General features: G+C 41.0%; 1 protein-coding gene across 2 annotated transcripts in view; it reads left to right on the top strand.

The window, feature by feature from the left end:
* The window catches only part of rims1b (regulating synaptic membrane exocytosis 1b), a 220202-nt gene that overhangs the window by 109033 nt on the left and 87788 nt on the right, over positions 1-23381 (top strand). Inside the window, exons 8-16 of one of the 2 annotated variants that reach the window (XM_062027187.1) lie at positions 1892-1991; positions 7329-7452; positions 7549-7605; positions 10311-10357; positions 10458-10573; positions 16205-16335; positions 19889-20060; positions 22284-22437; positions 22606-22662. In XM_062027187.1, coding sequence (XP_061883171.1) covers positions 1892-1991; positions 7329-7452; positions 7549-7605; positions 10311-10357; positions 10458-10573; positions 16205-16335; positions 19889-20060; positions 22284-22437; positions 22606-22662 — 958 coding nt within the window. The remainder of the gene's footprint in view (positions 1-1891; positions 1992-7328; positions 7453-7548; positions 7606-10310; positions 10358-10457; positions 10574-16204; positions 16336-19888; positions 20061-22283; positions 22438-22605; positions 22663-23381) is intronic. The other variant, XM_062027188.1, reaches the window with a different exon arrangement.

Genomic DNA, 23381 nt, shown 5'->3' with positions numbered 1-23381 from the left:
TGCTTTGTGCACTGGTGCACAGTCATGTTGGAAGATGAAGGGGCCTGCTCCAAACTGTTCCCATAAGGTTGGGAGCATGGAATTGTCCAACATGTTTTGGTGTCCTGGAGCATTCAAAGTTCCTTTCACTGGAACTAAGGGGCCAAGCCCAACTCCTGAAAAACAACCCCACACCATAATTCCTCCTCCACCAAATTTCACACTCGGCACAATGCAGTCCGAAATGTAGCGTTCTCCTGGCAACCTCCAAACCCAGACTCACCCATCAGATTGCCAGATGGAAAAGCAGGATTCATCACTCCAGAGAAGGCGTCTCCACTGCTCTAGAGTCCAGTGGCGACGTGCTTTACACCAGCGGTCCCCAACCACCGGGCCGCGGATCGATTGGTACCGGGCCGCACAAGAAATTAAAAAAATAAATAATAATAATTATTTTTTTATTTTTTTATTAAATCACACAAAAAGTACAACAAGTTTGGGGACTACTGCTTTACACCACTGCATCCGACGCTTTGCATTGGACTTGGTGATGTATGGCTTAGATGCAGCTGATCGGCCATGAAAACCCATCTCATGAAGCTGGAGCCTATCTCAGCTGCATTCGGGCGGAAGGCGGGGTACACCCTGGACAAGTCGCCACCTTATACACTACCGTTCAAAAGTTTGGGGTCACATTGAAATGTCCTTATTTTTTAAGGAAAAGCACTGTACTTTTCAATGAAGATAACTTTAAACTAGTCTTAACTTTGCTAATGTGGTAAATGACTATTCTAGCTGCAAATGTCTGGTTTTTGGTGCAATATCTACATAGGTGTATAGAGGCCCATTTCCAGCAACTATCACTCCAGTGTTCTAATGGTACAATGTGTTTGCTCATTGGCTCAGAAGGCTAATTGATGATTAGAAAACCCTTGTGCAATCATGTTCACACATCTGAAAACAGTTGAGCTCGTTACAGAAGCTACAAAACTGACCTTCCTTTGAGCAGATTGAGTTTCTGGAGCATCACATTTGTGGGGTCAATTAAACGCTCAAAATGGCCAGAAAAAGAGAACTTTCATCTGAAACTCGACAGTCTATTCTTGTTCTTAGAAATAAAGGCTATTCCACAAAATTGTTTGGGTGACCCCAAACTTTTGAACGGTAGTGTATATGTATATATATACATAAGTTAGGTCAGGAAAAAACACAGAGGCTATATCATCCCTACAAGCCTGTTTCACAGGTTTCCCTGCTCATCCCCTGACGAGCAGGGAAATACCTCAAGAGAAGGCGTCTCCACTGCTCTAGAGTCCAGTGGCGATGTGCTTTACACCACTGCATCCGACGCTTTGCATTGGACTTGGTGATGTATGGCTTAGATACAGCCGCTCGGCCATGGAAACCCATTCCATGAAGCTCTCTGCGTACTGTACGTGGGCTAATTGGAGCAACTGACTGTGCAGAAAGTCGGCGGCCTCTTCAGTATCCACTGACCCCTCTCTCGTCAGTTTAAGTGGCCTACCACTTTGTGGCTGAGTTGCTGTTGTTCCCAAACGTTTCCATTTTCTTTTAATGAAGCCGACAGTTGACTTTGGACTATTTAGGAGCGAGGAAATTTCACGACTGGATTTGTTGCACAGGTGGCATCCTATGACAGTTCCACGCTGGAAATCACTGAGAGCGGCCCATTCTTTCACAAATGTCTCATATGCCTAAGTGCTTGGTTTTATTAGGACACCTGATTCTGATCATTTGGATGGGTGGCCAAATACTTTTGGCAACACTGAACACTGAATTCTACCTTCTTTTGTGTTTTTTTTCAAACCAAGTAGCAACGTCTCAAAATGTTGCCGGTCAATCATCATTGACTGGTACATTTTAATGTCTTCTGCCTCTTCCATGTGCGCAGGTTATAGGTGGGAAGATGACAGAGACGGGAAGACTCGGGGCCTTCATCACCAAAGTCAAGAAAGGAAGCCTGGCAGACGTGGTGGGACATTTAAGAGCAGGTCAGCAGGTTTGCATTTTTCACATTCAGTGGGAGCTCGGTTTTCGTACACCTCGCCCTGCGTAGGATTCTGGTTTCGGTGAAAGCTTCCGCTGAATTATTATTATTTTATGCCATATCAATCAATCAATCAATCAATTTCTTTTTTTTAACCAGGTAAAGACTCGTTGAGATTAAAATCTCTTTTTCAAGAGCCCAAACAAAGATACTGTGGATGTTGCCTCCTAGCACAAGAGCCAAGCGTGCAGTTATAATACATTTTGTAATGTGCATAGATTTGTGTCCAACTCTTTCAGTCACGTCCGTATCCTCTCTCCCCTCCTGCTCCCGGCCGCCTACCGTTAAGGACAACAGATGATAAGATTAGCACGTACCACCTGTGAAATCTAATCACCTGCCAGATGTGTCTCGCCGTCAGCACTGCCACGCACTGATGGTGCTCTGTCCTCCAGCACCATGGACAGAGGCGGTGACCTTTGCTCCTGCAGGCAGCGCTGGCCACACCTCCCTCCACAGATACAATAATAATTACAACAAGACAATACAACAGAACAACAGCCGTCATGCCACAACAGGTCAAAAAATAATTTAAAACGATTAAGTAATAATTCAAAGCAAGTCCATTTCCCAAGAGAACTGGTTTCTCGATCTTTTAAAATGGACTTAAAGGCCTACTGAAATTATGTTTTTTTTATTTAAACGGGGATAGCAGATCCATTCTTTGTGTCATACTTGATCATTTCGCGATATTGCCATATTTTTGCTGAAAGGATTTAGTAGAGAACATCGACGATAAAGTTCGCAACTTTTGGTCGCTGATTAAAAAAGCCTTGCCTGTACCGGAAGTAGCGTGACGTCACAGGTTGAAGGGTTCCTCACATTTCCCCATTGTTTACACCAGCAGCGAGAGCGATTCGGACCGAGAAAGCGACGATTACCCCATTAATTTGAGCGAGGATGAAAGATTTGTGGATGAGGTACGTGAGAGTGAAGGACTAGAGTGGAGTGCAGGACGTATCTTTTTTCGCTCTGACCGTAACTTAGGTACAAGCTGGCTCATTGGATTCCACACTCTCTCCTTTTTCTATTGTGGATCACGGATTTGTATTTTAAACCACCTCGGATACTATATCCTCTTGAAAATGAGAGTCGAGAACGCGAAATGGACATTCACAGTGACTTTTATCTCCACGACAATACATCGGCGAAGCACTTTAGCTACGGAGCTAACGTGCTAGCATCGGGCTTAACTGCAGATAGAAACAAAAGAAATAAGCCCCTGACTGGAAGGATAGACAGAAAATCAACAATACTATTAAACCATGGACCTGTAAATATACGGTTAATGCTTTCCAGCCTGACGAAGCTTAACAATGCTGTTGCCAACGACGCCATTGAAGCTAACTTAGCTACGGGACCTCATAGAGCTATGCTAAAAACATTAGCTATCCACCTACGCCAGCCAGCCCTCATCTGCTCATCAACACCCGTGCTCACCTGCGTTCCAGAAATCGACGGCGCGACGAAGGACTTCACCCGATCATCGATGCGGTCGGCGGCTAGCGTCGGATAGCGCATCTGCTATCCAAGTCAAAGTCCTCCTGGTTGTGTTGCTGCAGCCCGCCGCTAATACACCGATCCCACCTACAGCTTTCTTCTTTGCAGTCTTCATTGTTCATTAAACAAATTGCAAAAGATTCACCAACACAGATGTCCAGAATACTGTGGAATTTTGAGATGAAAACAGATCTTTTTGTATTGGATACAATGTGTCCAAATACTTCCGTTTCAACCATTGACGTCACGCGCATACGTCATCATACATAGACGTTTTCAACCGGAAGTTTAGCGGGAAATTTAAAATTGCACTTTATAAGTTAACCCGGCCGTATTGGCATGTGTTGCAATGTTAAGATTTCATCCTTGATATATAAACTATCAGACTGCGTGGTCGGTAGTAGTGGCTTTCAGTAGGCCTTTAAACTCCCCCAAAGTGATCAATTCTGGTAGCCTCAGATCTTTCTGGGTGTCATTCCATGACCAGGGAGCAGCATAACTGAATTTTGTTTTTTCCAAGTTCTGTGTTGGCTCTAGGAACCAACTATAACTCGTCTGTTTGTCCCCGTATCATTCCGCGGATTCGAAAGCCCAAACAAATAATTTTACACGTTTCATCAGTTTCGGGCCGTCTGGGCCATTAAGACCTTCTCTGCTGGCCTAACATAACCAGAAATCATAATTAAAGATACAATTATTTTTTTATTTACTTTCCCTAAATATCTAAAAGTATTCATATTCTCTTCATGTCATATTATGCTCGTTCCAGTGCTGTTGTTTTTAGGTTTAGTTTGTATCCAATCAGGATTCAGCTAGCTTATGTTGCCATGCTGTACCAAATCTGCCCGAGGTCTTCAGAATCAACAATGCGGGCGTCCCGTGCACTGTAGGCGAACGGGGACATACAGTTGATAGACAGTTGCGATAGCCAATCAGATCACGAGTTGTTGTCAGTAAGGCCTTCTAGATGGCCTCACGTTGAACCTGTGATTGGATACTCTTCAGGAATTTCAGAACGCATACAGTTGATAGACAGTTGCGATAGCCAATCAGATCACAAGTTGTTGACAGTAGCCTATCTAGGTAGTGTGGAGAATGCATATATGTTTAAGAGTTCTTTCTTTATTCATAGTCATGTTTGAAGCAGCTGGTGTTTGTCCATTTGTACTCTTTCAATTTTTTTAGGAATATGTCCGCAATTAAACTGTGTGTGTTACCTTGAAGGCTTGCAATGTAGGAGTTGGAGTACTCCCTTATATCTTATCTGTAGTAGAACAATGAGCCTGTATTCCTTTCTGTGTTCGTATTCAAGAAGTTGTCTCTTCCGTTTGAATGTTAGACCGTCCCGAGATGACGGTATGACTGTATTGATGTGGGCTGGTCTCCTGAAGCTTCAGTAAAACATGATAATATTCCTATTCTGTCTTGATGGTCCTTCTTACTCTGCATATATGTCATCTGAAAGAACTACGGATTAACCAGTGACTTTAATTCCCTGAGAGATAGACTGGTCAAACGCAACAGTAGCCTGATGTTAACGAGACTGTGATTGGATACTCACTTGTCACGCCAAAGTGAGTATCCAATCACAAGTTTCAATTTAGCAGGAAGCAGGAAGTGTGGCGCCGTAGCCAGACCAGGATAGCAGAGAAGGAGAATAAAACGTTGATTAGGTAGCAGATATATATTTGCAAGTCCATTTTCAAGAAGGATATTTAAAGAGAAACGTATACGGTGTCGAATAGATGCTACAAATTGTGAGTTCAAATATTAAATTGTTTCACTTTTAATATGTTTTTTGAAATTATAATTTTGACTGGACTACAGGCAGGCCAGTCTAGTACCCGCACTCTTTTACTACGAAGCCACGCTGTTGTAACACATGCAGAATGTGGCTTGGCATTATCTTGCTGAAATAAGCAGGGGCGTCCATGAAAAAGAAGTTGCTTGTATGGCAACATATGTTGCTCCAAAACCTGTATGTACCTTTCAGCATTAATGGTGCCATCACAGATGTGTAAGTTACCCATGTCTTGGGCACTAATACACCCCCATACCATCACACATGCTGGCTTTTACACTTTGCGCCTATAACAATCCGGATGGTTCTTTTCCTCTTTGGTCCGGAGGACACGACGTCCACAGTTTCCAAAAACAATTTGAAAAGTGAACTCGTCAGACCATAGAACACTTTTCCACTTTGCAGCAGTCCATCTTAGATGAGCTCGGGCCCAGCGAAGCCGGCAGCGTTTCTGGGTGTTGTTGATAAATGTATGAATTTGACATTTTGCTCACGCATTTGTTCACAAAGTGGTGACCCTCGCCCCATTCTTATTTGTGAATGACTGAGCATTTCGTGGAAGCTGCTTTTATACCCAATCATGGCACCCACCTGTTCACAATTAGCATTTTCACCTGTGGGATGTTTCAAATAAGTGTTTGATGAGCATTCTTCAACTTTGTCAGTCTTGTTTGCCAGAACTAATATTTAATATAACAAAGTTTACCAGTTTGAACGTTAAGTATCTTGTCTTTGCAGTCTATTCAATTGAATATAAGTTAAAAAGGATTTGCAAATCATTGTATTCTGTTTTTATTCACGATTTACACAACGTGCCAACTTCACTGGTTTTGGGTTTTGTATATACGTGTACATATTATAATAATATAATGGATATATAATTAATATATATTATAATTGGTTATCAAGAGTATGTGAAAGTTTAATTCCTACTTTGTTAACTTGTGTGACGACCTTCTTAAAGCAGCTAAAATGCGCCAAACATGGATAAGTGTAGAGAGAGTGTTTTTCCTATTTCCCATCATCAATTGTAATAGATTTTAATGAGTGTAATTTTTTTTTATTTTATGGTATTAGGACATTTTATTTTTTAATAATATCCACAAAGTTCAGTGAGCCGGTCGTCTTATGTGTGACTGAAGCGGAGCTTGGAATGGACTGCTTGAATCGGAGGCTTATGTCGGACATTTTTTAAGCACGCCCATATAATTTGATTCACATTATTTTGTTGGTATCTGACCGATAGCAAATATAAATATCGGATTGGGACACCGCTAGTTAAATTTCCGTTGGGCCATTTAAATCCTTATTTATATGTATGCGGAGGGTGATGGGGCCAGCGCTGTCTGCAGGAGCAAAGGTCACCGCCTCTGTCCATGGTGCTGAAGGACAGACCACCATCAGACGGGGGCGTGGCAGTGCTGACGGCGAGACACAGCTGGCGGGTGGTTAGATTTCACAGGCGGTACGTGTTGATCTAATCATCTGTTGTCTTTAACAGTAAGCGGCCGGGAGCAGGAGGGGAGAGAGGATACGGACGTGGCTGAAAAGTCACGTTCTGCGAGAGAAACATTTTGTTACAAACATATGATCATTAAAACCCTCTAAAAACCTGCATGCTTGGATCCTGTGCCGTTTGTGACAGTGGGACTGCGAGGACGCAACTTCTACAATGTATTTTTATATTGTTTTCTGCATGGAAAACTGTAATTATTCTCGATAAAATGTGCTTTGCGTCTATATTTTTGGGTGCCTCAATAGAATGTGTCCTAGTGGAAAATAGTTTTTGGTGTCCTACGATTTGGTTTTTGATGGACCTTTTGGAACGGATTAGTAACATAAAGTGCTCATTCGTTAGTGCTCAGGTCCCTGACTTAATTACAATTCAAGCTTGGGACAAAACAAAAATGTCCACGACGGTTATAACACTCACACTTCCATTCATTTTAATCAATGTTTTGCTACCATTTCTTGTTCCAGGTGATGAGGTGTTGCAGTGGAATGGAAAATCACTGCCGGGCGCAACCAAGAAAGAAGTGTACAACATTATTCTTGAATCCAAGGCCGAGCCTCAGGTGGAACTAATTGTATCGAGACCCATCGGGTAAGATTGGCTTCACGAGTGCCTAAGAATTATCTGAAGTGTTCCAATTTATTTTCTGACAGACACTTTTATTTTCTCCTTCCTTTTATTTAAAAGATCGATTCATCGAATTATGTCCAAAAACCTCTTGAGAAAAGTATATAAAGCATATCAGTAAGTAGTGTCAATTGAATTGGTGGACCCTCTACCCCATAACTTACCTTCAATCAGTGGTTCTTAACCTTGTTGGAGGTACCGAACCCCACCGGTTTCATATGCGCATTCACTGAACCCGAACCGTAATCATAAAATGATGTTATTAATAGAGATATTATCGGCCGATAAATGCTTTAAAATGTAATATCGGAAATTATCATTATCGGTTTCAAAATTATCGGTTTCAAAAAGTAATATTTATGACTTTTTAAAACGCCGCTGTGTACACGGACTTAGGGTGGAGTACAGAGCGCCAATAAACCTTAAAGGCACTGCCTTTGCGTGCCGGCCCAATCACATAATATCTACGGCTTTTCACACACACAAGTGAATGCAAAGCATACTTGGTCAACAGCCATACAGGTCACACTGAGGGTGCCCGTATAAACAACTTTAGCACTGTTACAAATATACGCCACACTGTGAACCCACACCAAACAAGAATGACAAACACGTTTCGAGAGAACAGCCGCACCGTAACACAACATAAACACAACAGAACAAATACCCAGAACCCCTTGCAGCACTAACTCTTCCAGGACGCTACAATATACACCCCCCGCTACTCCCTACCCCCCCCACCTCAAACCCGCCCACCTCAACCTCCTCATGCTCTCTCAGGGAGAGCATGTCCCAAATTCCAAGCTGCTGTTTTGAGGCATGTTAAAAAAAATAATGCACTTTGTGACTTCAATAATAAATATGGCAGTGCCATGTTGGCATTTTTTTTCCATAACTTGAGTTGATTTATTTTGGAAAACCTTGTTACATTGTTTAATGCATCCAGCGGGGCATCACAACAAAATTAGGCATAATAATGTGTTAATTGCACGACTGTATATATCGGTACCGGTTGATATCGGAATCGGTGATTCAGAGTTGGACAATATCGGAATATCGGCAAAAAAGCCATTATCGGACATCTCTAGTTATTATATTAAAGAAATACTAATAAAGATATATTTTACAAACAGAAATTTACAGGAATGTACACATGATCCCATGTTTACATCTCATTGTGCAACATGTGAATGTTTTAGTGGGAACTAAATGTGATATCTGAAAGGGGTACACATTAATTCCAAAGCAGGACCCCCTACCCAGACATATAATATTAGTACACAGCTCATGAAAAACAATATGTTATAGTCATTGTAAGTGGGCCAAAACACTTATATTAGAAAATAATCCCATGGAAATGACTGCTGTCATTTGATTACAATAATAAAACATTGAACTTGTTATTTAGTCAGATTTTATTTAAGCCGATTTTATGTTAGAGTGTTTTACTTGTTTTAAGGGTTTTGGTCCTAAATGATCTCAGTAAGATATTACAGCTTGTAGCTGAGATTTGATGACCTATATTGAGTAAAACATGCTTGAAACTAGAATATCAACTGTTGAAAAGCTGTGTCATCAACACTCACAAGTAGAAAACTACTTTTTTAAAGTAATCATTTCTTATTTCAAGCATGGAAAAAAAAAATCATGACTTTGACACAATCGTGTCTCATAATTAAAACAGATGACAGCCAAATGGACTTTGCTGTTTTATTTTCAATGAAACAAGAGAAAATAGGTACTCATATAGTAGTACAGTTGGCACAGTACAGTAAACTGACAGTTAATATTTAAACATTTAACGTTTGACATTTCTAACAATTTTGGATAGAAATAGTTCATGCACATACAGATGAATTCTTCTAAATTACAATTAAAACATTTTTGGCCGGGGGCCGGGCTGTATATATGCGCACTAATTGACTGAAAGAGCACGCACTTGACGCGATGATGTCATGTTATCAATGGAAAAATGCATTTTTAGACAATATGATTTGCCTGAGCGGCTAGGAGACCCCGAGAGTAACAAGCGGTTGCCTTGTTGCCTTTCCATTAAGAACAATAAATTACTTTTTAGTATAAGTTTGCTGGTTTCAAGAAATGTAATGCCGAGCGCATATCATTATGTCAAGATAATGGCACTAGCATTTACTTCATTTAAGAATAATTTTCAACATATTGAGCAAAAAGGTCTCTTTTTTTTTTTTCTACCAAGAAAAGTGCACTTTAGTGAGAATATACTTATTTTAAGGTATTTTTGGGTTCATTGAGGTTAGCTAATTTGACTTGTTTTGGAAAGTCTTGACAAGCCAAATGTTCTTGTTCTATTGGCAGATAATTTTGCTTAGTTCAAATAAAATACCCCTCATTTGTGGGGGGGTTTTTTTCTTTTTTTTGAACACTAACTTTTTGCAGTGCACACATATGGAAAATTAGAGGGAACATTGTTTGGGGGTATCCATTATACGCCGCCAGGGAGAAGTTTTTGTTTACACGATGAATCGGGCGTGTCTTTACCTCCGCGGCGGAGGCTCTGCCGAACCCCTGAGGCCGACTCAACGAACCCCTAGGGTTCGATCCAATCCAGGTTAAGAACCACTGCCTTAAATCCTTCATATAAAATCCTCCTTTTCATTGTTTTCCCCCCTACTTCCCAGCACCTTGAATATTCACACATACATCATCACGTCATTGACAGCATTTATTATTCAAAAGGATTCTTCTTGTAACTGTTACTGTAAATTGACTTGGTCTTTAAAAATATTAATAGATCTCAGAGGTTTGGGACAATCAAGGCGTTCAGTTGTCTTGCATTTTTATAGGGACATCCCAAGAATTCCAGAGTCATCGCACCCTCCTCTAGAATCAAGTAAGTATCTTTTTAAGGGTTGTTCTTTTCTTTTCTTTGCTTTTATATCCCTCCATTTGTGGGTTATTCCTTCAATGCCTGTGCTGCTCTCATCCTTCAGCAGGTTCCAGTTCCTTCGAGTCACAGAAAATGGAGCGACCGTCTATATCAGTGATGTCCCCGACAAGTCCAGGAACCCTCAGAGACCTTCCTCTGGAGCTGCGTGGACAGCTCTCTGTGAGTACATGAAAGAGGAACCGACTGACACATCATATAAATGGCTGTGTATATACAGTCGTGGTCAAAAGTTTACATACACTTGTAAAGAACATAATGTCATGGCTGTCTTGAGTTTCCAATAATTTCTACAAGTCTTATTTTTTTGTGATAGAGTGATTGGAGCACATACTTGTTGGTCACAAAAAACATTCATGAAGTTTGGTTCTTTTATGAATTTATTATGGGTCTACTGAAAATGTGAGCAAATGTGCTGGGTCAAAAGTATACATACAGCAATGTTAATATTTGCTTACATGTCCCTTGGCAAGTTTCACTGCAATAAGGCACTTTTGGTAGCCCTTAAAGGCCTACTGAAATGATTTTTTCTTACTTAAACGGGGATAGCAGTTCCATTCTATGTGTCATACTTGATCATTTCGCGATATTGCCATATTTTTGCTGAAAGGATTTAGTAGAGAACATCAAAGATAAAGTTCGCAACTTTTGGTCGCTGATAAAAAAAAAGCCTTGCCTGTACCGGAAGTAGCGTGACGTCACAAGCTGGAGTGCTGCTCACATTTCCCCATTGTTTACACCAGCAGCGAGAGCGATTCGGACCGAGAAAGTGACGATTACCCCATTAATTTGAGCGAGGATGAAAGATTTGTGGATGAGGAAAGTGAGAGTGAAGGACTATAGTGCAGTGCAGGACGTATCTTTTTTCGCTCTTACCATAACTTAGTTACAAGCTGGCTCATTGGATTCCACACTTTCTCCTTTTTCTATTGTGGATCACGGACTTGTATTTTAAACCACCTCGGATACTATATCCTCTTGAAAATGAGAGTCGAGAACGCAAAATGGACATTCACAGTGACTTTTATCTCCACGACAATACATCGGCGAAACACTTTAGCTACGGAGCTAACGTGATAGCATCGGGCTCGAATGCAGATATAAACAAAAGAAATAGACCCCTGACTGGAAGGATAGACAGAAGATCAACAATACTATTAAACCATGGACATGTAACTACACAGTTAATGCTTTCCAGCCTGGCGAAGATTAGCAATGCTGTTGCTAACGACGCCATTGAAGCTAACTTAGCAACGGGACCTCACAGAGCTATGATAAAAACATTAGTGCTCCACCTACGCCAGCCAGCCCTCATCTGCTCATCAACACCCGTGCTCACCTGCGTTCCAGCGATCGACGGAAGGACGAAGGACTTCACCCGATCATTCGTGCGGTCGGCGGCTAGCGTCGGCTGGTGCGTCTGCTATCCAAGTCAAAGTCCTCCTGGTTGTGTTGCTGCAGCCAGCCGCTAATACACCGATCCCACATACAACTTTCTTCTTTGCAGTCTTCATTGTTCATTAAACAAATTGCAAAAGATTCACCAACACAGATGTCCAGAATACTGTGGAATTTTGAGATGAAAACAGAGCTTTTTTGTATTGGATTCAAAGGTGTACCAATACTTCCGTTTAACTAGTGACGTCACGCGCATACGTCATCATACATAGACGTTTTCAACTGGAAGTTTAGCGGGAAATTTAAAATTGCACTTTATAAGTTAACCCGGCCGTATTGGCATGTGTTGCAATGTTAAGATTTCATCATTGATATATAAACTATCAGACTGCGCGGTCGGTAGTAGTGGATTTCAGTAGGCCTTTTATACATGTTAATTGTTAAATAATATTTTTTTTTCAACTAACATTTAACACTAAGCTATTAATGATAAGTTATATCTTGTTTAACTTGAAGATTTGAAAGTATTATATAGTAGACTTTGCATGCAGTTGCAAGTCCAAGATGTTAGAGGGCAGTCAAGAAGTACTCTTTGCTATTAAGCCAGTCTAGTCTTTTTATGGGACCTACCAAGTTTTTATACTGTAAGCATGTGTACTTATTGCAACCTTTTATTTGATTTTAATGTGCATCTAAGTTGTATATTTTATTACCAGATTTGGAGGTGTTGAAATCACAATATAATATAGTTAATGCTAATCATTAGGCATACGTCATATTCTATGTGAATATGCATCAAGCTTGCACATTTTTAACATTTGAGGCTCGCTGTGCTTTCAAATGTTTTCCATTTGTAATGCTTGCTTTGTTGGTATGGAACATTGCAACATTACCTCGAGGCATCCAGTTTTATTTTGTGTGAATCTGTACCCAATAGTATACCGGAATTCGGTCGGTACCAAATTTGCTGTATACACATAATGCGTGCTCATAAGTTTACATACCCTGGGAGAATGTATGATTTCTTGGCCATTCTTCAGAGAATATGAATGATAACTCAAAAACCTTTCTTCCACTCATGCTTAATGGTTGTGTGAAGCTATTTATTGGCAAACAACTGTGTTCACTCTTTTTAAATCAAAATGTCAAAAGAAAGTACCCAAATGACCCTGATCAAACGTTTACATACCCCAGTGACTTTGATGAAACATGCACAAAAGTTGACACAAACAGGTTTGAATGGCTAATCAAGGTTCCAATCCTCACCTGTGACCTGTTTGTTTGTAATGAATGTGTGTGTATAAAAGGTCAGTGAGTTTCTGGGCTTCTGACAGACCATTGCATCTTTCATCCAGTGCTGCACAGATGTTTCTGGATTCTGAGTCATGGGGAAGGCAAAATAATTGTCAAAGGATCTGCGAGAAAAGGTAATTGAACTGCATAAAACAGGAAAGGGGGTATAAAAAGATATCCAAGGAATTGAGAATGCCAATCAGCAGTGTTCAAACGCTGATTAAGAAGTGGAAAATGAGGGATTTTGTTGTAACCAAACCACGGTCAGGTAGACCAGCAAAGATTTCAGCCACAACTGCCAGGAAAATTGTTCGAGATGCAAAGAAAAATCCACAAATAACTTCAGCTGAAATACAGGACTCTCTGAAAAATTGTGGTGTGGCTGTTTTAAGATGCACAATAAGGAGGCACTTGAAGAAAAATGGGCTGCATGGTCGAGTCGCCAGAATAAAGCCATTTCTGCGCAAATGTCACAAAGTATCCCGCTTACATTACGCCAAACAGCACAGAGACAAGCCTCAAAACTTCTGGAACATGTCACAATGAGGGGGTGCGCTTGCTGCGCGGTTGTTCTTCCAATGCAATGGAACGGCTCCGGACGAAGGCATAAAGGTAGGACAAATGATTTATTTGCATAAATCATGCACGAAAACAGAAACGAACAAAACAAGTGAACACAAGGAGAGCGTGCCTAGCACAAGGAAAGCTAACGGAATAGCACACACAGGGAAGGCATAAGGCAACGCTTAGCTTACAAATACAAGATATGACCATGACAGTTGCGTAAAGTAAACACAACGAAGGCAGGACGAGTGACTTAAATACTGCCTCTGATTAGCGCTCGGGAAGCAGGTGAGCGGGCGAGCACTAATCAGAGACAGGTGAACACAATGAGTGACCATGACAACCAAAACAAACTCGCAGGCGCACAACCAAGAACTAAAGCAGTCCAAAACTAACAGAAAGTAACTAAACAAACATGATCCGGACCACGGATCATGACAGAATAAAGTAATTTGGAGTGATGAGACCAAAATGTAACTTTTTGGCCACTCGACCATGCAGCCCATTTTTCTTCAAGTGCCTCCTTATTGTGCATCTTGAAACAGCCACACCACAATTTTTCTGAGTCCTGTATTTCAGCTGAAGTTATTTGTGGATTTTTCTTTGCATCTCGAACAATTTTCCTGGCGGTTGTGGTGGAAATCTTTGCTGGTCTACCTGAATCCCGCAGCGTTTGAACACTGCTGATTGGCATTCTCAATTCCTTGGATATCTTTTTATACCCCCTTTCCTGTTTTATGCAGTTCAATTACCTTTTCTCCTAGATCCTTTGACAATTATTTTGCCTTCCCCGTGACTCAGAATCCAGAAACATCTGTGCAGCACTGGATGAAAGATGCAATGGTCTGTCAGAAGCCCAGAAACTCACTGACCTTTTATACACACACATTCATTACAAACAAACATGTCACAGGTGAGGATTGGAACCTTGATTAGCCATTCAAACCTGTTTGTGTCAACTTTTGTGCATGTTATCAGATCAAAGTCACTGGGGTATGTAAACTTTTGATCAGGGTCATTTGGGTACTTTCTTTTGACATTTTGATTCAAGAAGAGTAAACACAGTTGTTTGCCAATAAATAGCTTCACACAACCATTAAGCATGAGTGGAAGAAAGTTTTTTGTGTTATCATTCATATTCTCTGAAGAATGGCCAAGAAATCATAAATTTCTCCCAGGGTATGTAAACTTATGAGCACGACTGTATACTGTGTATTTATTTGTGCAAGTTTATATGCATATTCTGGTCAGACCCTGTGTAAAAAAAACCAAAATAAGTTCTCTGAACTTTTCCACACATTGTCACGTTAAGACCACCAGCATAAATATATTAAAGTCACACCATTCCATTTTTTGGATGATGCATTGAAAAGTGCCCAGTGCTCAATGCTCCGCGATAAGTGAAACCTCATCCCTGTATCTGTGCCTGCCTTTAACTCTTTTAAATGTTCTGTTTAAAGGGGAACTGCACTTGAAAGACATGACGATGGAATAATTTTTTTTAATGCACTCTAAATAATAAATAAACGTAAATAAATGTCCGCTTTCAGGTGAGCCAATGGGAGCTCCTCTATTATAAACCCAAAAAATAATCATTCAAAAAGCGCCAACATTACTCCATTTACATTTCGTGATTTGAATATTAACCAAGTATTAGTGATATTTTCATTTTAAGCGCTATTTGTAGCGGCGCCGGGTGTCCCTACGTTTACATCATCGAGTGGTCTGCTGCTTCCTCGCTTCCTTGCTCCCTGTAAGTTTATTTTAGATCATAAATCATGCATCTTACCTAGAAGGCTGAGTAGGTATTCCGACAAGTTGGTACACTTTTAACAGCCATTTAGGACGCGAAACTGCCCGCACCTCACCCCGTTTCTTTGTGGGGATTATGAGCCATTCTTCACCTAAATGGGAATATATTAAACATCCTCGCAGTTGGCATCCTAATTAAAGCAGACCTTGTACTAGGGTTGTACGGTATATCGGTATTAGTATAGTACCACGATACTAATGAATCATATTCGGTACTATACCGCCTCTGAAACGTACCGGTCCACCCCGCCCCAGTCCTCGTCACGTCGTGTCGTTGCTGGTTTACGAGCAGAGGAGCATGTTCGGCAGCGCACAATCACAGAGTACGTACAAGCAGACACAGTGTGTGGACAGAAAAAAGAGAACGGCCGCATTTTGGCTTAAAAACTAACGACAAAGGTGAAGTTATAACACTGAAACGCCCTCAGGAAGAGGTGCTTTAAGACAGTGGTCCCCAACCACCGGGCGGTACAAGAAAAAAAATAAAAATAAAAAACTTTTTTTTTTTTTTAAATTAAATCAACATAAAAAACACAATATATACATTATATATCAATACAGTCTGCAGGGATACAGTCCGTAAGCACACATGATTGTATTTCTTTATGACAAAAATAAATAAATAAAATAAAAAATACCATAACTGGAAAAGTTCAAGAGACAGGAATACCTTTTTTTTAAGCCACCGTATAGACAGCGGCTAACTCCCTTCAATAAACATTGCAGGTGAAGCTGTGGTACGACAAAGTAGGTCATCAACTTATCGTCAACGTCCTTCAAGCCATAGACCTGCCAGCCCGACCAGATGGACGACCCCGGAACCCATACGTCAAAATGTACTTCCTTCCAGACCGCAGGTAAGTGACGAATCATGTCGATATTTTTTTATTAAGCGGCGATTTACAACAGACGTTGTCACGAGGCACTTTGAGCAGGAACCAACACCAACTGAATCCTTAAAAAAAAAAGTTATTGTCCATTCCTACTCTGTGGAATGGCGGTCTGACCAGGGATGATACTCAAAACCGATTTTCCCGGTTGTTCGATAAGAAAAGAACCGAGTCCTCGGACTTGAATCCCTTTTTGAGAACCGGTACCCGTTATCGAGACTACTATAGTAAAGAAAAAGAGTTGGTTCTTTATTCGAATCCCTGGGACCAATCCCGTCCCGACCAGAAATGCCCCGTGTGACATCACAAAAAATGACGTCACGTAGCTCAGTCATGAGGCGCAGACAGGGAAAGCAGGAAAAACAATGGACCGGAAAAAGTTCTCCAAGGTGTAATAAAGTTCAAAACAAAAGGTATAATTCAATGAATAACTTTACTGAGAGATTTGAGCAGTGTACAAACACATGACGACCAACCGGAAACATAGCAACCAGGCTAGCAACGCACCTCCTTTACGGCAGCTGTCGCAACGTTCTTAAAGCAACCGCAGCACATACATATATATACAACACATCTCTCTTTTTTAACTTTTGTTTTTCTTTCCTTGTAAACAAAACAAAATCACACTGTATATGTGTTGTCTGTCTAATTATAAATAATGCAGACGAGGCGTGTTGGCTGAGTTCTTGACGTTTACTTTCACAGCGTGCTCATAACCTCATTCTTAGCTGCCGGGTGGTGACATGCAACAACACGTCACTCCCGTTGCATGCTGGGTAGTGTAGTTGTTATATTCCCTGGCTCATAACATCACATCTTTCCCCCTACAAAGAAATAATGTTAACTCAATAAAGTATATTTCTTTTTTTAGCTTTAACTTTTCATTTTTTAGCATTGCAACCACATTTGCAAACAACTTTTCTCTTCATAGAATTTTCTTTCAATAAAGAAATAAAGTACAAAAATGTCAAAGCATCATAACAAACAGTTATGTTCCAATAGCAGCAGAAGTGCACTTTTTGGAGAGCTGTATTATTTTCAGTTTTGTGCCCAAGGGACTGATTTTATTTAACACTATATTATTATTTATACACCTATAGTGATCACAGAGACAGCTTGTTTTTGTGTTACTGTATATATTTGTTTTACTTAAAAAACCCACTTAATATACTTTGGGTAACAACAGTCAAAATGTATTTATTTTATTTTATTTTTTAGGGGGGTAACAGTCAATATTTATTTATTTATTAGATTGTATTTTTTCTTATGTAATAAAAGTGAGCTTTTGTTAAACCAAATATTGTGTGTTTTTTTTCCATATACAACAACCTATCTGGACTCCGTAAGAGAATCGATAAGGAATCGGTTCGATTAGAGGATTCGATAATAGGCTCGAACTCGATAATTTCTTATCAAACATCATCCATAGGTCTGACTTGACTTGTTGGGTTGAAATAGTGAGATAGTTGTACAATTTATTGGGCTTACGGGTGGTATTTCGGGATGAAGCTAAAACAGGTGAACGTTCCATATAGTTTTTAATGTAAATTTTCAATGTTTCATTACATTTTACACAATTTGCTATACTCAAATGATTTGAAAAAAAAAGTTGCATCTTTTTGGATTGTTTTTTTTTTTATCTTTTAATTCTTATTTATTGATGAGTTTTACTTTACAAAACGATACAGTACGATACTGTACAGGACATGGGGTCACGATCACGGCAATATCTTGATATGGCGATACTGCGGTTCTTGACATACTACTTTTAAAAAGCTACATTGCATCTATGCATTTATAGGGTTGACATTTTTTAAATAATTTTCATACTAGCGTAATGTAATCCGAGTACAAAATACCCTGTTTTAGTGCAATATAACTGTAAACAGGATACTTTTGGCTGTCTGACAGACACCAAATCTGTTCAGCTGTGGTCAAAAGTTTACATACACTTGTAAAGAACTTAACGTCATGGCTGTCTTGAGTTTCCAATAATTTCTACAACATATTGCTGGGTGTTGTGGCCAAACGGCGCAATTTTTGTTTCATCTGACATCACACGGACAAAGATAAGACCTTCTGGAGGAAAGTTCTGTGGTCAGATGAAAGAAAAATGGAGCTGTTTGGCCACAATACCCAGCAATATGTTCAGAGGAGAAAAGGTGAGGCCTTTAATCCCAGGAACACCACACCTACCGTCAAACATGGTGGTGGTGGTATTATGTTCTAGGCCTGTTTTGCTGCCCATGGAACTGGTGCTTTACAGAGAGTAAATGAGACAATGAACAAGGAGGATTACCTCCAACCTAAAATCATCAGTCCGGAGGTTGGGTCTTGGGCGCAGTTGGGTTTTTTCAACAGGACAATGACCCCAAACATATGTCAAAAGTGGTAAAGGAATGGCTAAATCAGGCGAGAATTAAGGTTTTAGAATGGCCTTCCCAAAGTCCTGACTTAAACGTGTGGACAATGCTGAAGAAACAAGTCCATGTCAGAAAACCAACACATTTAGCTGAACTGCACCAATTTTGGGATGATTTAGAACGGAGACTGAGAGCCAGGCCTTCTCGACCCACATCAGTGTGTGACCTCACCAATGCGCTTTTGGAAGAATGGTTGGAAAATTCCTACAAACACACTCCGCAACCTTGTGGACAGCCTTCCCAGAAGAGTTGAAGCTGTAATAGCAGCAAACGGTGGACCCACATCATATTGAACCCTATGGGTTAGGAATGGGATGGCACTTCAAGTTCATATGTGAGTCAAATACTTTTGGCAATATAGTGTAAAATATCGGGGTCTCCTTTAAAGTTAATTGACATAATGCGGGCAGGTAACTAACTATGACTAATTGTGATTTATCAACATGCAAATGTGTCAGGTTCAAACACTGATGACATTTATTAAACAGACGAGAAGCAAGGAATCATGCAGAGACAGAGTTCAGTATGGCTCAATGAGGAGAGACGTGTTTTGGGCTGTATTCTAGTTCCAGATCCAAACTACGTTCTAAAAGTCCAGCCCGCCTGCTTCCTCTATTTATTTGGGAGGTCCCTGGTTACATCACCGAAGCTGTCGCTGAGGGAAGGGGGGTAATCTCGACAACTCCAGTTAGACACATTATGTGATTATACAAAAATGCAAATGTGTTGACGCTGGCGATATCGCCTTGTCTCTGCTCTGTCGGCCTTGGCAGTCAGCAGGCCGAGTCTGGACACAAACACTGATACCAGACTGGCTTGCGATCTTTTGGATTCCCAGCTTTGCACAGACAAAGACAAATACTACTTCCGCACAATTGATAATAACTATAGCAACGGCCCTTAAGCATAAAAGTTGTGTGATAATATATACATAATTATTCGAACAAAATGTGGGATCAATCACATTTTTTTAATTCAATCGAATGTTTGGCAGCACTATTGAAATGATCCGAGTGACGATGCATTAAGAACTTTGGGACTTAGCTCGGACTTCAAATGCTACATTATAACATTGCTACATTCTTCCTCTGTTCCAGTGATAAAAGTAAACGTCGTACGAAAACCGTGAAGAAGAGCGCCGAGCCCAAGTGGAACCAGACGTTCATATATTCACACGTTCACCGACGGGACTTTCGGGAACGCATGCTAGAGATCACCGTTTGGGACCAACCCAGGGTCCAGGAGGAGGAGAGTGAGTTCATGGGCGAGGTAGGTTCAGTCCACCCTGACCATCAATCAATCAATCAATGTTTATTTATATAGCCCTAAATCACAAGTGTCTCAAAGGGCTGCACAAGCCACAACGACATCCTCGGTTCAGATCCCACATAAGGGCAAGGAAAAACTCATAGCCCAATGGGATGTCAATGTAAATGACTATGAGAAACCTTGGAGAGGACCACATATGTGGGTGACCCCCCCCCTCCTCTAGGGGAGACCAGATGCAATGGACGTTGAGTGGGTCTAGCATAATATTGTGAAAGTCCAGTCCATAGTGGATCTAACATAATAGTGTGAGAGTCCAGTCAATAGTGGATCTAACATAATAGTGTGAGAGTCTAGTCCATAGTGGATCTACATAATAGTGTGAGAGTCCAGTCAATAGTGGATCTAACATAATAGTGTGAGAGTCCAGTCCATAGTGGATCTAACATAATAGTGTGAGAGTCCAGTACATAGTGGATGTAACATAATAGTGTGAGAGTCCAGTCTATAGTGGATTTAACATAATAGTGAGAGTCCAGTCCATAGTGGATCTAACATAATAGTGAGATTCCAGTCCATAATGGATCTAACATAATAGTGTGAGTCCAGTCCATAGTGGATCTAACATAATAGTGTGAGAGTCCAGTCCATAGTGGATCTAACAATAGTGAGAGTCCAGTCCATAGTGGATCTAACATAATAGTGTGAGAGTCCAGTCCATAGTGTATCTAACATAATAGTGAAAGTCCAGTCCATAGTGGATCTAACATAATAGTGTGAGAGTCCAGTCCATAGTGGATCTAACATAATAGTTTGAGAGTCCAGTCCATAGTGGATCTAACATAATATTGTGATAGTCCAGTCCATAGTGGATCTAACATAATAGTTTGAGAGTCCAGTCCATAGTGGATCTAACATAATAGTGAAAGTCCAGTCCATAGTGGATCTAACATAATAGTGAGAGTCCAGTCCATAGTGGATCTAACATAATAGTTTGAGAGTCCAGTCCATAGTGGATCTAACATAATAGTGTGAGAGTCCAGTCCATAGTGGATCTAACATAATAGTGAGAGTCCAGTCCATAGGGGATCTAACATAATAGTGAGAGTCCAGTCCATAGTGGATCTGACATAATAGTTTGAGAGTCCAGTCCATAGTGGATCTAACATAATAGTGAGAGTCTAGTCCATAGTGGATCTAACATAATAGTGAGAGTCCAGTCCATAGTGGATCTAACATAATAGTGAAAGTCCAGTCCATAGTGGATCTAACATAATAGTGAGAGTCCAGTCCATAGTGGATCTAACATAATAGTGAAAGTCCAGTCCATAGTGGATCTAACATAATAGTGAGATTCCAGTCCATAGTGGATCTAACATAATAGTGAGAGTCCAGTCCATAGTGGATCTAACATAATAGTGTGAGAGTCCAGTCCATAGTGGAGCTAACATAATAGTGTGAGAGTCCAGTCCATAGTGGATCTAACAATAGTGAGAGTCCAGTCCATAGTGGATCTAACATAATAGTGTGAGAGTCCAGTCCATAGTGGATCTAACATAATAGTGAGAGTCCAGTCCATAGTGGATCTAACATAATAGTGTGAGAGTCCAGTCCATAGTGGATCTAACATAATAGTGAAAGTCCAGTCCATAGTGGATCTAACATAATAGTGAGAGTCCAGTCCATAGTGGATCTAACATAATAGTGAGAGTCCAGTCCATAGTGGATCTAACATAATAGTGAGAGTCCAGTCCATAGTGGATCTAACATAATAATGAGAGTCCAGTCCATAGTGGATCTAACATAATAGTGAGAGTCCAGTCCATAGTGGATCTAACATAATAGTGAGAGTCCAGTCCATAGTGGATCTAACATAATAGTGAGAGTCCAGTCCATAGTGGGGCCAGCAGGAGACCATCCCGAGCGGAGACGGGTCAGCAGCGCAGAGATGTCCCCAACCGATGCACAGGCGAGCGGTCCACCCCAGGTCCCGACTTTGTACATCCAGCACTTCATCCATGGTCACCGGACCTGTGCCTCCCAACCTCCACAAGGGAGAGGAGGGCAGAGGAGAAAATAAAAGAAATGGCAGATCAACTGGTCTAAAAAGGGGTCTATTTAAAGGCTAGAGTATACAAATGAGTTTTAAGATGGGACTTAAATGCCATCCAGGACGTGGACACAGTAACAGGTTTGACGTCCCGTCCGTCCCCCGTGTTCTCTCAGATCCTGATAGAGCTGGAGACCGCCTTGCTGGATGACATCCCCCATTGGTATAAACTCCAGACCCACGATGTGTCCTCCATACCTCTGCCACAGCCTTCGCCGTACCTCCCCCGCAGAAACGTCCACGGAGACAGCCCCAGCAAGAAACTGCAGAGTACGTATTCTTTTTTTCTTACACATTTCATTGGCTGGAGAGCTAAAATGATGCTTTTGTCTACAAGCTGGTCTCAACTTTTTGTACATAGTGCTGATGTTTGGCCCTTGGTGTGCAAGATACAGAACCTCCAATCTGCTCCTCTTTTGTATGTGTGCGTGAGTGCAGGGTCTCATCGCATCATTGATACAGAGTTTGATGATGGTTTGATGATAATGACTAAAGGTGGGTAGGGGGCATGGTTGATACGTCGCCTTGTAGGAGCCTCTGGGCATCCAGCACTGGGTGAGAGGACATCTTCTCGCCCCTAAACTTCTGAAATCCAAGAGCTTTCACTCAAATTGGACTTTTAAGTGTGGCGTTGTGTTACCGCACAGCTGTATTTTGGTACTTCAGGGGCTGCATTCCGAAGTTCTCCTCCTCTGCTGGCTGTAGATACGCATTGACTGCATGTGGGACTGTAGCTTTAAGAGGTCAATGCCATTCCACCTCAGCCATCGTTCTGCATGCTTCTCATATCAGACAGAAATAGCTTCCCTCAAAGGCCTACTGAAAGCCACTACTAGCGACCACGCAGTCTGATAGTTTATATATCAATGATGAAATCTTAACATTGCAACACATGCCAACACGGCCGGGTTAACTTATAAAGTGCAATTTTAAATTTCCCGCGAAACTTCCGGTTGAAAACGTCTATGTATGATGACGTATGCGCGTGACGTCAATCGGTGAAACGGAAGTATTGGGACACATTGAATCCAATACAAAAAGCTCTGTTTTCATCTCAAAATTCCACAGTATTCTGGACATCTGTGTTGGTGAATCTTTTGCAATTTGTTTAATGAACAATGAAGACTGCAAAGAAGAAAGCTGTAGGTGGGATCGGTGTATTAGCGGCTGGCTGCAGCAACACAACCAGGAGGACTTTGACTTGGATAGCAGAC

The sequence above is a fragment of the Entelurus aequoreus genome, linkage group LG18, assembly GCF_033978785.1.
Source record: "Entelurus aequoreus isolate RoL-2023_Sb linkage group LG18, RoL_Eaeq_v1.1, whole genome shotgun sequence".
In the NCBI taxonomy this organism is placed as follows: domain Eukaryota; kingdom Metazoa; phylum Chordata; class Actinopteri; order Syngnathiformes; family Syngnathidae; genus Entelurus; species Entelurus aequoreus.
Note: the sequence above shows the minus strand (reverse complement) of the source record. Positions and strands in the feature narration are given on the sequence as shown.